The sequence below is a fragment of the Scardinius erythrophthalmus genome, assembly GCF_964197995.2.
Source record: "Scardinius erythrophthalmus genome assembly, chromosome: 15".
NCBI lineage: Eukaryota > Metazoa > Chordata > Actinopteri > Cypriniformes > Leuciscidae > Scardinius > Scardinius erythrophthalmus.
In genome coordinates, this window is record NC_138235.1 from 22,058,276 (window position 1) to 22,080,081 (window position 21,806).

At 37.5% G+C, this 21,806-nt stretch overlaps 1 protein-coding gene across 1 annotated transcript; it reads left to right on the forward strand.

Moving 5' to 3' along the window:
- Nucleotides 1-380: 380 nt before the first annotated feature.
- avpr2ab (arginine vasopressin receptor 2a, duplicate b) lies at nt 381-18,073 on the forward strand (the record flags this gene model as incomplete). Its single annotated transcript, XM_081386511.1, has 6 exons — nt 381-706; nt 11,280-11,663; nt 12,542-12,787; nt 12,872-13,018; nt 14,640-15,264; nt 17,871-18,073. The coding sequence occupies exons 2-6, from the start codon at nt 11,283-11,285 to the stop codon at nt 18,071-18,073; spliced, it is 1,602 nt and encodes a 533-aa protein (XP_081242637.1). The 5' UTR covers nt 381-706; nt 11,280-11,282.
- Nucleotides 18,074-21,806: the final 3,733 nt, after the last annotated feature.

A 21,806-nucleotide genomic window follows, 5' to 3' on the forward strand; every position in this document is an offset into this window, starting at 1 on the left:
TCCTCTACTTGAAATTATACGTTTATTACGCACATAAATGAATATTTTATAATTATTTTATTTACTTAATGTAAATAGGAAAGTGTAACACTTCCATTCAGAAAGTAATGATCTATTTACAGTGACTCATTTTGAATTATTTATTTTAAGAAACTTATATGATTGATACATAATTATATACATATACATGTTTTTAATTAATAATGTTGCTTGTAATCTGTTGCCATGATTTTATTGAGTGCATATATACTGTATAATGTCCCCATATTCTAGATGATCTGTATATGATTAAAGCAGCTGGAGTGTGGATGAAGGCTAATGAGGGGAGGAGTTCATGGAGAGAGGGAGACAGTTGGAGGAACACAAGTAGACCAGGCAAAATACGTTTAGTGCGCTCACTAGATCAGAGTATATACTGAGACATAACTGAAACTGACAGAGCATGAGAAAGAAATAGGCTATAGACTTACTTTTCTTTTCTGTCTGACAGCTGGACGGACAGGAGCAAATTTAACTTAAATTATTTTACATAATCCCTAAGCAAAGTCACAATGGTAAACGGTGGATATCTAAAAGAGATTCAGTGTCAAGACAGAAGGCGTGAACGTGGCATGGACAGAGCAATATGTGGCTTAGTTCGTGAAGAAAACTGTGGATTATATCGCAAAGTGAAGTACGTACAGTGAAGAAAAGGAGCTGACTGAAGGTAAGTGCTGCTAATCAATCAGCGGTCACATATAGCGCTTTCTGTTCGCGCGCACCACTAAACTATGTTATTCACGTGCTCTCTTCAGGCACTACAATGTCAAACATGATTTTAATGTTGAATATATTAGGATTATGTATTGAGTGTTTGACCATTGGAATAAATAGCGTCCCTGCTGTTCCTAATGGCTAAAAATAATACAAACGAAAATTGCAAATGATAGCCTGTATTAAAACTATATTCTGTCTGTATTCAAATTATCTGAAGGTTATCTGAGGGCCAATAAGGTGCATTTTTATTTTGTTAACCCCAAAAAGTTAACTATTGCCATAGACCTATGTATTTTCTTACTTTAGGCTTGAGATTAAAAAAAAAGATGAAGGGACATTAAATAATGTGTTAAATAAAATCACGTGGAGTTCGAGTATACTTTTGACTTTATGACTTTAATTTTTTTTAAATGTCAGTAATTTTAACAGGAAAAGAATGTAAAATAGAGTAAAAACTGCATTGGATAACTAAGTTACACCTTGAATTACTTTAAAGATATTCTGTTTTAATATATAAGTTACCTTAAAATCTATGATTACAATTTGTTGTCAAAGCAATCCCTAAAATATTGATAAAAGCAAGTAAAAAGTGAGTCAAATGATAAACAGTAAAAGGATGTTCCTATAATTCTCTGTATGACACGTCACATTTAATCATATTTTACCTATAGGTAGGTAGCCTATATGTAACATTTTATGTTGCTTGGTTAATATTTGATGTATTTTTTTAATGTCATGCTGTTTGAGTGGGTTATATTGAGCATTCTGTTTACATATTAAGCTAGTAAATGCTCAAAGAGAACTTCAACTTTATGAGCTTTGTTTCATCATGTAATGTTGATATATTAAATATATGTTAGTTAAATATATGTTTAAAAAGTAAAATATGCCTGAAAAACTGCCATCATTAATTATGAATTTCTGGCAAAGACAGAGCTCCCAGTTTTTGACAATACATCTTATGGGATTTTTTTTTACTGTGTAGAATATGGGCAGAATAGTTTCTGTTTTATCACAGGTAAAGTTAAAGCGTATGCATGGGTGCAGCAGCCAACTAGAGTTAGGTTAAATCACAGTTCAGTTGTCAGTTCAGAGTCATCTGCAGTACAATGCTGAAATAATTAACTTGTGGAACAATGTGAACAGTACTTTATACAGTTCATACAAAGTATTCATAAAATGAATTCGCTTCATCTCATTTTGAGGTAAACACACATTCTGAATGGTGGAATTATATGGCTGAGGTCAGCTGGAAAGGTCACTATACATCCATCACTCTTATATACACATGGAGGCCCGTGTGTTTCAGAGCGGCACTAATTGCACTTGATGCTTTTCATTTTCCTCTTAATTAGGACTCTAAAATGCTTTACAGTCTTTCATGAAATGCTTTATCCATGAACGCCTGATGATTTTCTGGACATTTGGTCATGGTGATAGTGTAGGGTGATTACATTTGTGATTGATTGCCTTCTAAATGATTTTGTGAAGTGGAACTTTGGTAGCCTGACAAGCCAGACCCACATCAAGAACAAGCCAGACCCACATCAAGATGTTGGGTCTGGGAACACACCATTGGCAGGGCTCGATCCGAGGGGCAGGATAAACGGTTGTCTTTCAAATTCCTTCTGCACGCAACAGGATAGCGTTACAACCAACCAGAGCGTTTTTCCACCAGCGGAGCTAGTTGATGGATTAAAATTTTGCCGTATCCGGCAAAATCTCGCAGAGTCGCGGCCAAAGCTGAATCGAAAAACCCATCTTCTCTGTTTTCAAGTAGCAGGGAATTCACGCAGAACCGTCATAACTCTGCCGTCATTATGTTAAGCCCAGCCACCGACTCAATACACGATGTGATTGGCCTGACTAGAGTTTGGTTTTTCCAGCTCGCAAGCCAACAGAGAGTTGATAGACGACCATGGCTGCAAATTACATTTGCTGCCGCTAGGGTGCATATAGATTTCTTGGCTAGAACTTTGGTTTATCTCATGAGAATTTCATATTAGGCTATAAATTATGTAGGTTTACAAATATTTTCATTTAGGTACAACTGTTCAGCTGCTTGTTAATGCAAATATCTAATCAGCCAATCACATGACAGAAAACATTTAGGCATGTACAGTAGACATGGTCAAGACGATCTGCTGAAGTTCAAGAATGAGCATGATGCTGTTGATGCTGAGCATCAGAATGGGGAAGAAAGGGATTTAAGTGACTTTGAACGTGGCCTTAGTACTACCAACTGAGCATCATTTAAACACCACAGCCTACCTGAGTATTGCTGACCATGTCCATCCCTTTATGCCCACAGTGTATCATCTTCTGATGACTACTTCCAGCATGTCACAAAGCTCAGATCAACTCAAACTGGTTTCTTGAACATGACACTGAGTTCTCTATACTCAAATGGCCTCAACAGTCACCAGATCTCAATCCAAAAAATCACCTTTGGGGTGTGGGGGTATGGGAGATTCACATCATTGATGTGCAGAAATTGCATGATGCTATCATGTCAATATTGACCAAAATCTCTGAGGAATGTCTCCAGCACCTTGTTGAATCTGTGCCATGAAGAATTAAGGTAGTTCTGCTGGTAAGGGGGCCCAACCTGGTACTAGCAAGGTGTACCGAAAGGTCTTGTTTTTTAAATTTTGTTACAAGCTGTTCACATATTGTCAATAAAAAAGCTATTAATACACAAAATAAAATTCTTACATATAGCTCGTTTAACATTCCATGCATTAATCCATAGAACAAAAACGTAATTAAAATCTTCAGTGCGTTGCATGCTTAATTGTTCAGGATTTAGAAAACAAAAGTAGCTATGCAATGGAACCTGTTAATTCTGCAAAACTGGAATCTCAGTTGTCTTGAGTCAACATGTGTGACCTGCTTTTGTTGAAACCTTACAAAGCTTTATGGATTTTTGGACTGAGCGAAAACAAATACTAGGTCAAGTTAGGTTGCAAGTGCCCCACAGCTGTTCCAAATTTCAGCGGTGTTTACCAGAGTTGCACTAACATAGGCTGGATTCATGCCTAAATGTTAATGTGCCTCACTAAGAACTTTGAAATCATGGAGAGAATATAGAGTTATAAGTAAACAAACATAAACACTCTGTGAACCTGAGAGGTTTCAAAGTCCATCGTTGTCTGATGATGTATTCACTTATGGTTTGGTTCCCTTGTGTATGGCCTGGACTATGCACAATAAAGAAGGATAAAAAGGTATGGATTGTTTGCTCGTATTGTTTTTGTAGTTTCGATTGTTATTTTCATTGTTTCCAAGGTTTCGGTGTGTTTGTGAGGACTGCTACACTGTGATCTGTTTAAACAGGGATATATGCAATGAGTTAATGAGTACATGTAGACCAGCCAGTAGAGCATGAACCTGTTTCCAAGATCTCCATGTCCTCGTTCTCTCTCTCACACACACATCACATTTACATTTTTTTAATGTACCTGAAAAACTGTAAAATGAAGAATATTTGCAAAAAATGTTTGCCACAACTATACCTCACTATACTATACTCTAGTAAAATGTCTCTCAGTGTTGGAGGAATGCGGGTGTGTTCTTGGGCAGGAGTCTGGGATTCTGACCCGAGCACAGAACAGAGCTAAAACATGAAAGGACAAACAGACAGCAGAAATGGGTTAGATAAACAAAAGAGCGAACAGATGAAAATAGGTGGATCACTCAGTCATCCTTCCTGTGGTGTGGCTGTTTTCCTGTGATTGACAAAGACGCAAAATATTAATAAAGAAGGATCGAGATATACTTGCAAGTGTTTTTTCTTGGAAACAGCCAGGACTATGCAGAATGACCTTTTTGGGTCAAAGTTAGATGTGTGCAGTTGCATTCAAAAGTTGTATACCTTTTTAAACAGTGAAAATGCATTATTTCCTAATTAAATTAAACTAAGCATTGCAAATTTGAAGGAAAAATGTAATTCATAATTATCACGAGTTTGTGTAAAACCTGATTATCATATTTTCAAGCATGATTTGATCTAAAGAACATCTTGAACTTCATTGGAAACAAGAACATCTGACCGTCTGTACAAAAAGTCACATAATTAATGTCACAATAATTTGATTTCTGACCAAAAAAAAAAAGGGGCAGAATCTGAAATATTACTTAAAATTGAAAGAAAAAAAGTTTTAATATGGTCTTTTTGTGACTCAGACAATTACTTATATTGAAAAAAGATCCACTGCGGTTAATTGCCACCATTCCCTCTATTCTCCTCTGTCTATCCTGCTTTTCCTTTCCAGATAGCGACGCTGCACTATACAGTAGCTTCTCCTGCTGTGAGGCATTCCTGGGGGGGTGTTCATAAATTAGGGATTACTTTCCTTACACGTCTTTTTCGCCTAGTCCACCAGACATGCACGCACACAGATTCCAGTGTAGCCACATAACACGCTGATCTGATGTGCTGACGTACATTGATAAATTCCTTATCTGCACTTCATCACTGCTCAGCGTGAGATCAGTCCACACACACACTCACTGGCAGAAGGATCATCAAAAGAAATCATCATGATGGACCTTCTGAGCATGTTTTCTATTTTCAACATGAATATTATCAAATGTAGTATTTTCTTTAGCATTTATAACACACTATTTTCTCATTTCACACAAGCTGTACAATAATTATGTCACGTTGATTGAAGCAGAGGAGGAAGCAGGATCCATGTGCAGCAGTCTTCTATTAAATAAACTCAAACCATCACAAATACAGACTCAGGAACAGCACAACCAACATAGTACAACGTTAAGAACTGACAAAGACTGAAGACACAGGGCTTAAATACACAAACAAACCGGAGAGCTTACAAGATAAGACAAGACACACCTGAACAGATCTAACTAATCAATATGTAACCATAGAAACAAACAAGCAGGGGCAGAGGAAGACTAAACTGAACTAATAAACAAAACAGACTGCCAATGTTACAAATTAACTTCACAATTAAGATGTAAATTTACCTTATTAGTTAATTGTTTTTGTGAGATGAGAATATCATTCCTTAGCTATGTTGTCATTGCTATTTTCTCAGTCAGGATTTGTATTTGACCAGTTTTGACCAGTGACATAAGGTACCTTGAAATAACGGACCATATAAGATGACGCTAGAAAAAGTAGTGCAACCCACTAGATATCGCTGACCACAAAACCTGAGGACACCAAGAACCGCTGACCCATTTCAATTCCCCATTTTAAAATCATAGTTTTTCCGATTTTGAACTACATTTCTGAAACTGCATATACTACACATAAAATGAAGAATGATTATATGCATGTATGGCAATAATAATAATAAAATTCTGGGTAAAATGTATTTCAAATACACATCTTAAACAGTGTGGCTTAAGAAAATATATGTTTGAAAATTAAAATAGATTTTGTGTAGACTTTCAAATGCCAAAATATGTAATAACATGTAGCTACTTCCAAATCTATTATTTTGGGTACATTTTTTTGTTGTTCAAATGTATTTTGGACAACATAAATATATTAGATAGTTTTAAAAAATGGATAAAAATCTATGATATATATAATTATTAAATTTTCCATATGTGTATATTTATTTTGTGTGCAACAAACTGATACAGTATAAACTTAAACATTTATTTATATTTGTCACATAAACATCTGGATCATACACGTACAAGTGCACTTATCATCTTGCTCCCTAATTTTAAAATTAATTTTACAATTTTTAAATTTGCAGTACGTATTTTTGTATTCTCTCTCTCCTCTATTTCTCTCTGTGTCTTCTAGTATTATCTCTCTTATTTTTCACCTTTATTTATTTATTTGATGGCAAAAGGCACCTTTAGAAAGTCCCAGTGCACCCCACTGCTGTGCCATGAACGTCCTTTCCTTCTCTCATATGACCCTGGACTGGCACAGAACACCATCACTTTTAAAATGACTATTTACCCATGAGCATCATTCAGCATCTGAAAGGCATTGCACATCTGAAGCTCAGCTTTTGATGAAGTGAAGAGCCAGGTTGAGCTTTGCTAAAACTGTTACTGTGCAGTTGCTTTTGACCTGGAATAGAAGCTATCAAGGACAGCTTGATCTGCTGAAAGGACGATATTTACGTAAAAATCAGATACTGTGAACAGCAGAGGTGACAGAGAGATGATACGAACTGAGAGAGGAGCAACGGAGTGAGAGATGGATGAGTGCACTGCTGCTCTCCACAGTTGGCTTTCACATCCTCCACTCTCATCTCTTCTTTTTCAATCTACCCCCTTGACCTCCAAGCAGAGCACCACGGGAAACTGGAAATATTTTTAGTGTCCGCCTGATAACCAGCAGATGAAGGTTGAAGAGACAGAGGACATGTCTCTGTTTGGTGTGGTTTTGCTCAGATTTGATCGCTCAGAAGTTGCTCTTTCCTAGCTCAGAAGACTTGTGATGTGTCTTCTAAATAAAAACGCATGAGACATTTGTTGACATACAATAAGGCCTTGTCCACACGCTCTCCAAAGTGGATAAATTTGAAAACGGCATTTTCACGTCTGTGAAACCGGAGGTATGTGAAAATAATGATACATGTTAAAGGGTTAGTTCACCCAAAAATGAAAATTATGTCATTAATGACTCACCCTCATGTCGTTCCAAGCCCATAAGACCTTCATTCATCTTCGGAACACAGTTTAAGATATTTTAGATTTAGTCCGAGAGCTTTCTGTTCCTCCATTAAAAGTCAATGGACGGCATACTGTCCATGTCCAGAAAGGCAATACAGACATCGAGAGAAGGAAATGAATAGTGGAATAAAGTCATTATTTTTGTTTACTTTTTGCGCACAAAAAGTATTCTCGTCGCTTGATAAACTTAAGATCGAGCCACTAATGTCACATGGACTACTTTGATGATGTCTGTATTGCCTTTCTGGACGTGAACAGTATGCCGTCCATTGACTTAAAATGGAGGAGCTCTCGGACTAAATCTAAAATATCTTAAACTGTGTTCCGAAGATGAACGGAGGTCTTATGGGCTTGGAACGACATGAGGGTGAGTCATTAATGACATAATTTTCATTTTTGGGTGAACTAACCCTTTAAGTCATGTGAAGCATACTGTACCATTAAATATTCATGTTTATACGGGTATTGTGCCTGTTATGTGTTAGCTATTCACTTTTACACTGTTGCTAAAATATGTTACTTTGACAGAAAATTCACTCGCATTTGCTGTCCTGCAGCAAAACATGAGAGCAGTTGCGTTTTAGACCAAACATAATGGTGAGTGCGAGTGACCTGGAATATTTTGCTAAATAAAATGATCCCGCCAGAAGAATTGCGTGATAACTTGATTAGCCTATGTCTTGTTCTGTCTGTATCATCTCAGTGAGCTTTTATGAGGGTTTACACATGCGCTGTAAGGCGAATTTTGCGCTTTCATACGTTTCAGTGTGGATGAGAAACTTTTGGAAAACGCTTGAAAATGCTACTGTGAACGGAGAGCGTTTTGAAATGAAAACTCAGTTTTCATATCTATCCGGATTAATTTAGATGTAGCCTACGAGTTTAGAGCTATAAAATCCATGCAGATAGCAAAGCTCACATAATTTAGTCCTCAATCCCAGGATTGGAAATATCACAATGAATAGGTAGGCTAATGTAAAAAAAGGAGACTGTAGTATAAAATACTGTTCACATTTCATAACAATAACATTCCAGAAGGAAAAATGTACAAATATATTTCAGGTAAAAATACGGAAAAATATAAAATAGACATTTACACAATTGTGCAGTCTGTGTAAAAAAAAAAAAAAAAAAAAAAAACCTCTTACACTAGACAAATCTGACCACACTGTGCGATACTGTTGCGATCTCTTTTAAAACCCTATGTGATATTTCTGTTGGAACCAAAATGAGATCTCTTTCATATCTCAGTTGTTTCTGCTAAAAATTACAGAGAGCAAATGAGTCTCCTGCAAAATCTGAGATGGAGACTCCATTTGCTCTCCCTGTGATCTCTCTGCTGTATATGGGAAACAATTGAGATATGAAAGAGATCTCATTTTGGGGATTTATCCAACGGGCAGACTTGACTGAGCGTATCATATACACTTGCCCAGCAGGGGCAAATCACAGAGCCGCTTTCAGCCTCCTGATGAATAGCCAGTGCCAGCTTCAGAAACATTTAAAGACCCAGAGCACATGAGGAGGCTCTTTCTGTAATTTCCCAGGAGGTATCAAAGTAGATAACGGAAAGTAGTCAGGACATGCAAAGAGCGCGAACAGACGACAAAACTGACACCAAGCAACTGACGGGTTTTCAGCAGGCGACGTCAAAGGAAGACCTACATTCATTTCATTAGGACTCCAGCTCTGAGGAGGCTATTTCTGTTGTGAATTGATTATGTAAACACAAGATGAAAAGCGCCACTCCAGATGGAGAGAGTGAGAGCAGGAGGAGTGAGTGAGAATGAATGAATGAATGAAGTGAATGAAATATTGCAGGTCGCAGAGACTTGGGCTTGAATCAAGAGCTAATTTTAAAACAAACTGCATTCGAGAGCTTTCTGGTTCCATTCTCGCTAATCCACACGTAAATCAATCAAAACGACAGGAATACACTTATGGAAGACAACACAGCACACATGAGCTTACAAACACCAGAAGAATGAAAGAAAAAATCATGGAACACAAATGCTAAGGACTATTGTTCAGTGTTAGTTCAAAGTGTACACTCGAAGCGATACTAGTCTGCACTTCACATCAGTGTAGCCTAAATGCATTCGCTATAGTAAAAGTGTAGTAACCATGTTTTTTTGGCAGATTGATTACCATTTGTATAACCACAGTGTTACTACAAATACCATTAAACTATGGTTAGTGCAGCAAAACCATGGTTAATTTGTGGTTACCATGGTTTAAATATTAACCATGTTTTGGGTTTTTTATTTGTAGTAACCATGGTTCATTTGCGTGCATCGCACAGCTTTGCCACACAGATTTTGATAGTTGGTCTGTTAAATAAAACAGGCAGTTTGCCAAATATGTAGGCTAGGGGTAATTGTGTATGAAGATGCGAAGTAAATTAATATTTTTGAGATAAACTAATAATTTCAATATTTCACACGTGGGTCTATTTATGTCTAATTTTCATGTTCATGAGAAGGGTCGAATATGTGATAAATGAGTGTTTCCCCCCACGCTTTTTCCATTTTGAAGACAAAAACGAGAAAACAAATTATTAAGGTACACAGACCCCGAAGCCAGCACACAGACCAGTGTATCTCCACATATAAATATAAAGATGTTAATAAATCTAGTCTTTCGAATCCACTTTTACAAGATACAGATGCACATTTTCTCCTAATTTATAGTGGCAGTACTCTTCACAGTAACCCACACTGTTCTGCCTTTATTATCCGATGCTCTTTTCTTAAAGGCTTTTGCACTTTCACTCTTTTACTCATATTTGATTTACTATATCCTTAATACCACTATGCTTGTAAGGTAAATTGCTTTAAAATACTTTAAAAGCATGAAATTTATGAGTGTATTCAGTAAATTAGGCAAAAATGAAGTTTAATGTAAGTAAAAGCAAACTTAATTTTCATTTCAGTTATACACTGTATGTCAGCACATAATAATTATAAAGTCTGCATTCTTCTCTATTTAGTCCCTGAAAGCCTGTCCTCCTGCCTCCCCTCCCTCCTCCCACCCATGCCTCAGTCATACGCTGTGTATCCAAAAGAGAGATTAAAACCATAATTGTTCCCATATCTCTTTCGTTTTTTTTTCTCAGTCTCACTGCAAATATGTTTTCCTGTGTCTGGAGATAAAGGATGAGTAAATACCAAGAGATTCTCAGAGTTGCCTTTCAGATATTTGCTAAATAAATTTGCTTTAATGTGTTTTAGCAGCTGGTCATCATTACCACGCAGCATCTTAATGAGGCAGATACAAAGAGAACAGAGTTTATTTTAATGTTTTATGAAGAAATTGCAGTGTTCGGACAATGATTCAACTCTATATTTAATAAATTCATCTCATTTTATTGCCTCTTTCTCTCAAACAAAACTATATGATATGATATGTATAATGATATGTCGATAATTTAACAAGTTATGTGCACATCTACGGTGGAAACAAATTTCCACTTGAGGACAAATCTATCTAAACATCAAAACTACCCTCAAAAGTTTGAGTACATGTATCATAAGTTTCTTTCTGTTTTAGTTAATACACAATGATTTAACGTGTTTTAAGAGCTTTCTCTAAAACCTCCCTAAAAACAGAAGTAGAGATGGAGAATTTAATTTGAGATGATATGGAAGACATCCTCCTAATGTTCTCATTTGATTTAGACGACACCATTCCATTACTCGCGTAGAAGAGCTACAGAAATAGCCAACAAAATTAAATTCATTTGACCTAATTTTATTAAAATGATTTACAACTGTTTGTTTACCAATTTAGGCCAGCGAGGGATCAGTATTAGAATGTTTTAGTTTTGCCTCTCACATCTGTCCTTGTTGTAGGTCATGAGGATGGCCTCTTGGGAAGAGAATTTGGGTCAGCCCAATCGCTCTGTGCTGGAGATGGAGGGGCCACCAGACCTGTCAAGCTCCCTCTTCAATCTCAGCAGCAGTTATGGGGCCACAGGGTCTTTCCTCTGGCTGTTTCCATCAGAGAACGTCACATGGACCACCATGAGGCCCACAATGCAGCCAGTTGCCCCTCCACGGGTACGGGACCAAGCCTTGGCCCAGGCGGAGATTGGGGTGCTGGGGCTGGTGCTTGCTCTCACTGCTCTGGGTAACGGATTTGTGCTGTGGGTGCTGCTGCGTAGGAAGAAACATGCTCCCATGCACCTTTTCATGGTCAATCTGTGCGTGGCTGACCTGGTAGTGGCCTTCTTTCAGGTAACCGCCTCTTCAGACTATTAAAATGATGAGTGCGGAGAAAAGAGCGGGTAATGAGTAATCACTGATCTCAGTGGAAACATAGAGACTACATTTAATAAAATGCAGTTGACGTATCAAGCGTGGGAGTAATGAGTGTCAGCAGGGAAGTTGTATAAATTGTAGATTAATATTAATCAAAATAATTGTGATATGGCTTTTATGCAAAGGCTGAAATTTTATTTAATAAGTGTGCCGCGTGCTTTAGAAATGTTACAACAGTAATATTTCTTATTTTGTTTAACAATTTTATTTAAAAGTAATAGTGATCAAAATAATAATGAGAATTATAATATTTATATAATGACCAACATTTTGGCCAATTTATGCATTCCTAAAAACAAGCACAGCAGACCTGAAACTTGAACACAAACACACTCAATTTAAATCTCAATCACATTTTTTATCAGAATTTAAATTGATCTTTTTTTTTTCAAATCCTGCATCCCTAGATGTTAGCTGCTAATGTGGCAAAGAATGTGTTTGTCATGGTAAAATAATGGCAGTTCAATTATGACAACTCCTGAAATAGTTTTAGCATGTGAATAGATGAGATAATGTTAATGTATTTGGTCTTGGTGGACAAGATCGCATACACGTGTTGTTTCAGAGCAAGTGAGCATGTAAGATCTGCTGCTGCTGCATATATAGACATAAATCCCTTAGCAGTTCTAGACAGGTGGAGGTGGAGGGTTTCAGAGGAACTCTGATAGCGCACTGCAGGACCAGCTTACAGCAAACACAGCGAGGCCAATCAGCTTGTGCCATGTAGTAAATGATGTGCCATCTAGAGTTTCGTGATCATAAATTCTAATTATATGTTTTTATTTTGTCCCCAGGTGCTGCCACAGTTGGTGTGGGACATCACTGAGCACTTCCATGGCCCTGACGCTCTGTGCCGCTCCGTCAAATATTTGCAGATTGTCGGGATGTTCGCATCATCCTATATGATCGTGGCCATGACTGTGGATCGGCACTATGCCATCTGCTGCCCCCTGCAGGCGTATCGCGGGGGCGCGCCCTCTCGCTGGAACACCCCTATCATGGTTGCATGGGGCCTGGCCCTTTTGCTCAGTTTACCACAGGTGAGGAATACATCTCAGATCATTCCTGACTGATTTATTTAATATGTTGTTCAAGCTCATGACTCTCTGCTCGCTCATACATAGGTGTTTATCTTCTCACGGTCAGAGGTGTCCCCTGGGGTGTTTGAATGCTGGGGCCACTTTGCTGAGCCATGGGGTCTTAAAGCATACGTCACCTGGATGACTGTGGCTGTGTTCGTATTGCCAGCCTTAATCATCACTGTCTGTCAGGTATCTCCAGCTCATTCTCTTTCCCTCTCAATCTCTCACTCCCTACTCTTTTTTTTTATTATTATTAAAATGGTATGGCTTTGACATCTCTTGTCTAACAATGCTTTATAGAATAAGAAAGGCTTAGCATGTATAATGGAAATTAATAGGTGAGATTCAGAATTCAGCTGTAGGAATTTTGGCTTTCTTTTGACTAATTTTGACGTAGTGTTCCTTTAGTTTAAAACAAAGAGCAAGGCACTAGAAATGCCAAGGTCATGGGTTTGATCCCTAGAATGCATGAATTGATAAAATGTATACATGTAAATGTATGAATTAATAAATGCAATGCAACATATTTGAGATAAATCGCCTGCCAAATGCATAAATGTAAATGACTACTCGCTCTTTTGCTAAGCCTCCCTTAACTCTTCCCCGCCATTGATGGAAATTTCTGTCATTTATGAGACAACGCTTCTCCGCCATTGACTATACGCTAGCGCAGTGGTTCCCAAACCTGTCCTGCCGGCACCCCAACACTGCACGTTTTCTTTGTCTCCCTAATCAAACACCCCTGATTCAACTCATCAGCTCATTATCACATGGGTTAATGAGCTGATGAGTTGAATCAGGTGTGTTTGATTAGGGAGACAAAGAAAATGTGCAGTGTTGGGGTGCCGGCAGGACAGGTTTGGGAACCACTGCGCTAGGGGACGCTATTTGGCATCTTCTTAAAGAGTACTGAATATCCTGATCAAAACACATGGGAAGAAGAAGCAGAAACAAGCGATAACATGTAAGCAGATGCATATGTCATCAATATTAAGCAACATATAAATCAAAACTGCCTAATGTTACAGAATGAAATGTCGACCCAGGGAGAGCTAAAGGACTGTGCAAGCATTAGGGGTGTTGATGGACTCTATCTACTTCTGAATCCGATCTGGATGTAGTTTTTTTGTTTTTTTTTTATACAAAAACACGTTTCTCTTAGCTTTTTGCTCAAAATGTTGCTTTTTTATGAAACTTACCCACATTAAAGTGTCGATAAGAAAAGAATACATTAAGCTAGAATAAAACAAGGTTTTTATTTAAAAACAAAGGCTCTGTTCTTTCTTTTGACATATTGCATGTTCAGATATTTATACAACAAAATATTCTGGGGGCCATGAAATTTTAGTGAAAATGATCAAAAACGCTGGCAAAGACTGTTGCCAAGCATAATTTTCTCAGACAAGCTCTAATGTAAGTCTTTGGAGGAGCTGTGTGTTTGGATAGTTTTATGGAAATATTGTAAACTGCATGACAATGTAAATTCCCAACACATTTTTACCACTTTATGAGCATGGTTTACCCAAAATAACTCTGTTCACAGAAATCTCCTATGGGATGTTCTGTAAAGTCTGTGTTGTCTGTGTTATTCCTGTGTAGAACATGATTTCCTCAGATTAGGAATGTTTATTTGAATTAAATTTAATACTTTCAAAACAGACACAGATTTTTATTTAGCTATATACCACCATAAAATGTTTGCTACAATTTAAACCCAGGAACTTCAAAAGTTAAAAGCATTCTTAATGGCACACAACTCTGTTCCATGGTCGGACTATTTTTACATTGATTTATCTCTTTTTTATCTCAGGTTCGCATCTTCAGAGAAATCCATGACAATATTTACCTGAAGTCAGAGCGGGTGGTGACGGCAGAATTCAAGAGGAACTCTGTCTTCTTCCACTTTGCTCAGCGGGAGGGGGGCAGGGGAAGGAGCAGAGAGAGAAACAGACAGAGCAGACACACTCACCACGCTGACAGCAGTTTCAGTCAAGCTCACTGCAGCCCCTCACATCGTGCCAGAGAGGAAGACTACTCTCAGACTTTACCCTGCAGGAGCTCTATCTGTGAGCCCTGCTTTGGGCCCCGCCCCTCTTCAGACAGCTCCTCCCCTTCCATCACAACTCACCAGCAAAACACCCCCAACCACCTCTCAGACCCCTCCCATTCTCAGTCATTATCAGCCAATAGCGTTTGTGCATTGGCTGGACATCCAAACAGCGCTGGAGCTTCTGAACTGTGGCCAGATGTGCTTCCAGATGCTTTTCCCATTCCGACAGAGTATTCGCACCCGCCACCTCTCCCAGGTGTGACCAAGGCCATGTCTAAGACAGTTAGGATGACTCTTGTCATTGTGCTGGTCTACACCATCTGCTGGTCTCCTTTCTTTATTGTTCAGTTATGGGCAGCCTGGGACCCCAACCCACCAAAACAAGGTCAGACTTTAACTACTGTAGATACATACATGTATGTACATGTCCTGTATAGTCACACAACATATTGCAACAGTGTCGCCCCATTTTTCATCTGCGCTGGTTCTGGAAGAATGTTCTTTTTTTTCCATATCTCCCATATGGATTTTAAAATAGTCTTCATTAAAGAGTTATAAGCCATGAACCAACCAATCAGCTACAAGGTGAATCACAACACTGAAACTTTGGTTTGCAGAAAAAGTTTTTGAAAATTAGGCAAAAACACAAAGGTACAAGACTGTAGTACTTAATGGTTTTATTGAGGGAAAGAACTACAATCCTATGAAGGATTGCGAACAGCATAATCTAATTAAAAACTATGGAGAAATACAAGACTACTCATTTACAAATGTTGCTTATATGTATAAAAATAATAAGTCTATTGCAAATATATATATATATATATATATACAAACATTTCAGTATTTTGAGAGCATAGAGGGATCGCCTCGATTACATAATTTGCAGTGCCTCATGGGAGTGGGCGGAGCTATTTTGGAGCGTGTTGCTTTTTTGACTCTCTGACTGGTGTAATTTTCTGTTCAGAATCATGGGTGATGTAGTTTTTCACCAGGAATTCCACTGTTAAACACGATTATTTAAAAAATAAGATGAAATCATGCGGCCTGACGGCTTCAGCAGAGGCAAATACCATGGATTAACAACCTCGTGGCTCACCGTATGTCTGTCTTTAAAAGTTTATAAGCTATCGTTAAAAATCTATTTCCTTATGGAGTTTTTTCTTCTGGAACCTGACTGTTGCACACTTTAGGGTTCTTGGATGCCATAAACACGGTGCTGTATTTTTTTTAAAGGGTTCATAACATAATAGGCAATAGTTTGAAACAGGAAATTGCTTCACAATCATACAACACGTTTCATCAAATCTGCGACGAAATAAGCTAGAACAGTCCACTCGCCAAAAATCAATGGGAGAAATCGCAAAGATCAATATCGTGTCAATCTGAAAGTCCCGACGTTTAGTTAAAAGTTCCAATACATTTTTTTCGATACAGACTATACAGACTTTTTTCATGCATGTGAATTAGTTAACTTTGTTAATTAGACACCAAACAATTTTTAAAGTAAAATTGTTTTCAATTTTTTTTTCAATACGTTCATTCAGCAAGTATCCATTTACTGTCAATTTTGATCAATTTGAAACATTTTAAATAAATGTTCTTTTGAAATTTCTATGATCAAGGAAAAAATGACAGCTCCCACAAAAATATTAAGCAGCACAACTGTTTTCAACATTGATGATAAGACAATGTTTCTTGAGCAGCAAATCATCATATTCGAATGGTTTCTGAAGGATCATGTGACACAAGACTGGAGTAATGATGCTTAAAATTCAGCTTTGCCATCAGCAGGGTGGTGTTAAATAACCAAACAATCAACACATTCTCCAGGAATCTCTCAAAAACAGAGGTGCCTGTTCTTGGAAATCTACCTTCCAGCAGAGTTTCATTCCAAGTACAATCAAAAACACATGAATCAGTTCATCAGGGTCTTCAAGTTTACTGGGAAATTGCAGGCAGGTGTGTTAGAGCTTGGCTGGAACTAAAGTCTGTGGGAGGAGAGATCTCCAGAAGCAGAAATAATCAATCATGGTTTCAATGAGTCCCTTTTTATTTTCCTCTTCTTTTTTAACTGCCCCCTGCTTTCTTTCCCTTTAACACATAAACAGAAAAACACCTGCTCACTCGCCTGAGTGTTGGGTAATCTCATTGGTGTTTACACCTCTGTATTAAACTGGACTTTCTGCACAGTTTGACCAGCCACCTGGTAACGAAATCACTATGAAAATCAGCACAATTACAGCATTTTAAAGTTCTACATGGCTTATATCCCCCCACCTTACTTGTTTTTTAGTCAGCTTAAATGACAGTAAAGACATTAATGTTACAAAATATTTCCATTTCAAATAGAAATTTTGTATTTTCTATTCATCAAAAAAAGATTAAACGGCGCAACTGTTTTCAACATCGATTATATTAAGAAATGTTTCTTGAGCAGCAAATCGGCATATTACAATGATTTCTGAAGGATCATGTGACACTGAAGACTGGAGTAGCCTAATGATGCTGAAAATTCAGCTTTGACATCACAAGAATAAATAACACTTTCATTATAAATAATATTTCTCAATATTAGTGTTTTTAATGTAGTTTTGATCAAATAAATGCAGCCATGGTGAACGTCTTCTTAAAAAACTTACCAACAACTTTTCAATGAGAGTATATTATATATGTCTTAAATGCAAATTCACTGTGTTAGTTTGTAATTAATTTATGGCCTTTTTCCTTACAAAAACTACAGCTTCTGTCCAAATAATTACAGTTAATGTCACTACTGCAAAATCATAATCCCATATATGAATAAGGGATTATTATTTGCATTTGTGTTACAGTCTTTAAAGCTATTATTCTAAGCGATTTTAAGATTTTCACCTGGTAGATGATCTCATGGACTTGCACAGATTATTATCACAACGATATTGCTATATTGTCAATGCAGTAGACTAATACACACAAATGGCTCTGAGTTGACTTTTATCTCTCATACAGGGGCTGCTTTCACTATCCTGATGCTGCTAGCCAGTCTAAACTCCTGCACTAACCCGTGGATCTACACAGCCTTCTCCAGCAGTGTGTCCCGTGAGCTGCTCGCACTGCTGCGCTGCCAAACCGGATCCCCACGTCGAGGTTCCCTGCCGGACGACTCAACCACAACTCACACGTCAACCAACACCAAGGACTCCATATACTGACCTCTGGCCTGACTCTACTAAACACACACACACCAGCACATGGCAAACACACCACTGATGTGATGGGCTAGACCCTTTCCCAAATGCAACTCTTTGCCCACATAATGGCGGATACATTTGGGCTCATGAACAGCATTTCATCCTAAGATCTTATGAACTTCACAAGGCACGCGCCAACTCAGCAATTGTGCATGAAGTGCGCCGTTTGATACAGGACTGGGGTAATGTCCACGCATGTCCTTTAGATTCAGGTACATGGTGGTTACACAATATGAACAGCAGATACTGATCCATTAATAACAACTTGCATCAGTTTGAAAGACAAAACCACATCGCCATGCCTAGTGCATTTTACAGACAGCTGTCCATTCAGTCACACGAAAACAGACTGGAGTGATGAATCAAGAGGATGGGGGGGGGGGGGTGTTAGTAAGCGAAGGATCGGAGGTCCTCCATTGTTCTCCATCTTTCTTTCATGCCTCAACCGAGTGTTTTCATAGATTAGCATCACAGGATTATATCAGAATTCACAGTACAAAGTGTGGAAAATGCATGTGAACAACACGAATGGACAAAACGTTATCTGGATTTACTCGAGATAGCTGCCAAAGACCAGCGGCAAGATGCTGCGAATTAGATTTTCAGAAGTTTAGGGGAACATATTCACCACCAGCAAGAATGTTACAAAAATATCAGCCTATGACATGGGAATCAAACGCAGTGACAGCTTAGTGATTTTCTAAATGATATGTCAAATCTAAAGAAAGACACTGTGAATTGAATTGGTCTACAGTATTTGAGTACTAGCTAAATGATTAGAATTGCTGCAGGGGAAGGGTTTACAGCAGGCAGAAATCTACATTTGACCACCGCTAGACACAAAAACATTTTTTGTTTTTTTACAGAAGAAACAGGGTAATGGTAAATGAACAGCAATATAGGTATAAGTATTGTAGCAACATTTCGAGAGCAACTGCTACAGTTGAAATCTCTACATTATGTACATATGTAAAAACTAATCACACCAATTTCAGTTTCATCCACAAGTTTGTCACTCTTTTAGCTCTCTACCTCTTTGTTTGATTTTGTGTTAAAAGATCTATTTTGTCTCATTTGGAATCGGGACCATTCACATGCTTCAGAGTAACTTATTTGTACAGAAAATATTAACATTATAATAAAGAAGTGTAAAAGGATTAAGAAAAAATGTACTACACTGCAACTTAAGCGCCTTATTATAAAGAAAAGTATTATATACATATGTACATGTATGTTTGTAACGCACAGATTCTTGAGGTACTTGGTTAGTGCAATTAGGAATTCAGTAGAATTGTGGTAGTGGTAGTCCAATCTCACACTTTTGAGTGCTAATCTCACCCCTTCAAGTATTTATTAGAAACACACTTTTCAAGCATTTTAGAATTGATTTGGAAAGTCTAAAACTCACTCTTTGGGAAAGCCTTACTCTCATAGCTTGAGAAAATAGTTGTTGTTTTTTCTAAATATTTTGGCCTTTCACATTTCATGCTTGATGACAAAAGGATTGAGATCGGAAATGCATTAATATTTCCTCATTTAACAAAGGAATTGGTAACAAATCATATAATTGAACAATCATTTTGATTGGCACAAATGTACTGTTCTCTCCATGATATTGTCTAACAGTAAATGATGACCTTGATTAACTGTAAACTATAACCGTTAGATATTAGTAGTATTGAAACAATTCTGAGAAAACTAACAGCTAGTGACCTTTTTAATATCCTCAATGCATAATGATGAATATAAATCACACATTTGATACATAAGATATGCAGTACCTAAATATGATTGACAATGTAATAAATTATTTTTTATATTACTTTACTTTGTTGTTCTTTATTTATTTCCTTTTTAATTGCTTCATCTTCATAAGGTAAATATATATATAAACTTGTATAACAAAAGTTTCACATTCATAGGCCACAAAACTCACTTTTGTTAAACATCAGTCTTGATGTACTGTAAGGAAATATATGCATAACTCACTTGAATTGTTTAACACGTCACATTGTTGAGGTTATTTAATTAATCGCACCAAAGCAATGGCAATGTTTTTCTTTATTTTGTTACACTGGTTGATATACAAATGGAAAATGATTGTAAAATGTTTTTCAAATTTATTTTCAGTTATATCATTGTAGAAATACTCTATTCGCAGTAAATCGAGAATAATTTACTCCTTAATGGTACCGTCCATTTATTTATGCTTACAACTAAAAATACTGAGTGGACTTGCTTTGTGAATTAAACTTGAGATAACGATGCAAATGAGAAGTACATTGCAAACATTATTTGAGATTAGTTGCACAGCTATAATTTTATGAGAATTGATTGTAGACAGTCGAGTCTGGCACTCGTGTCAGCCTCTACTGCTACTTATCCCGGATATTTTTGGGCATGTGAACGACTCTATATTGTTGGAGGGGCTTATGGAACAATAGAGCTAAAAAAAAAAAAGCATTATAATATGGATATCCAGTGCAACCATATGCTTGTGGATTTGCTGTCGGTCTACCCTGCCTTTGCTGACTGGGAGATGACAGGCAGACGGGTGCCATGCCTGGGGTCAAAAGTGGTGGCTGTATGTACCCGTCTCTTTCCTTTATGCAAAGAAACTTCACAAAAACATGACAGGCTATTTTTGCCTCTGCATCACAGATGAGAAAATCATACTATCTCCAGATGACTGTATAAGAGCCACCTGTTTTAAGGGGAATTTCACCAGTTTTATTAGAAGATACTACAGTAGACTATCTCTCTTAATCTGAAATCTCAGTTTGAGTGCTACTGCAAGACGCCTGATGTGATCATCACCATCAGATCCCACTTAGAAAGATTAACTGTAATGCACAGCACATTCTTACATGCATGTTAACCCCTGTTAACTGGTTAATCAAGCATGTCTTAAAGGGTCACATGGGATACTAGGAGAGGACAGAGAGAAATAGAGACTGGATATGTTCAGAATGGAACACTAGCTTACAACTTATTGAATACTGTGCAGCACTGAATACAGTCTTCTAATCAGAGGTTAAATTGGGCAGGAGCGCACCGGAGCGCAGCTCCGCCTCGTCAGGTCCACAACACACCCTGACAGAGCTCAGCTCCGTCTCCTTCAGCACCAAATATAGTTTTTCCACTTGAATTATTTTTCATCTCCTGGCAAATACATGGCATAGGCTATATGAGACTGCATAATTAGCAAGACTACACAGAGACAACCAGGCTGCATGGAATTATCAGACATCATAATGCATTAATCTCTGTGTTCTCTGGTTCAGCACCCCGCCCACAGCCATCAAAGGAAAACTGTCACAATTGTAAGCGTAACAGCGACATTACCATGGAAACCCGCAAACAGCTAGAGCGATCGAGCAGCTACCACTGAAGTCCTCTGTTTACAGTCTTGAATTATTTTATTTTTTTTGCCGTTTTCAAAAGTTTTTTTTTTTTTGTCCGAATCAAATGTTTTATGGTTACGATTCAACTCGTAGCTGGCTGCCTTGGTTCCAGACTTAAAACTCTTTATATCAGCAGTTTAATGAAACGTCAACAGAGATATTGAACGGGGGAAATCACTTCGGAAACAGAGTCGTTAAAAAATGGATGTCACTGTTGATATCTGGGTCAAATGAAAGCTCATTTATAAAAAGCTCATAATAATTATAATAATAATAATAATAATCATTTG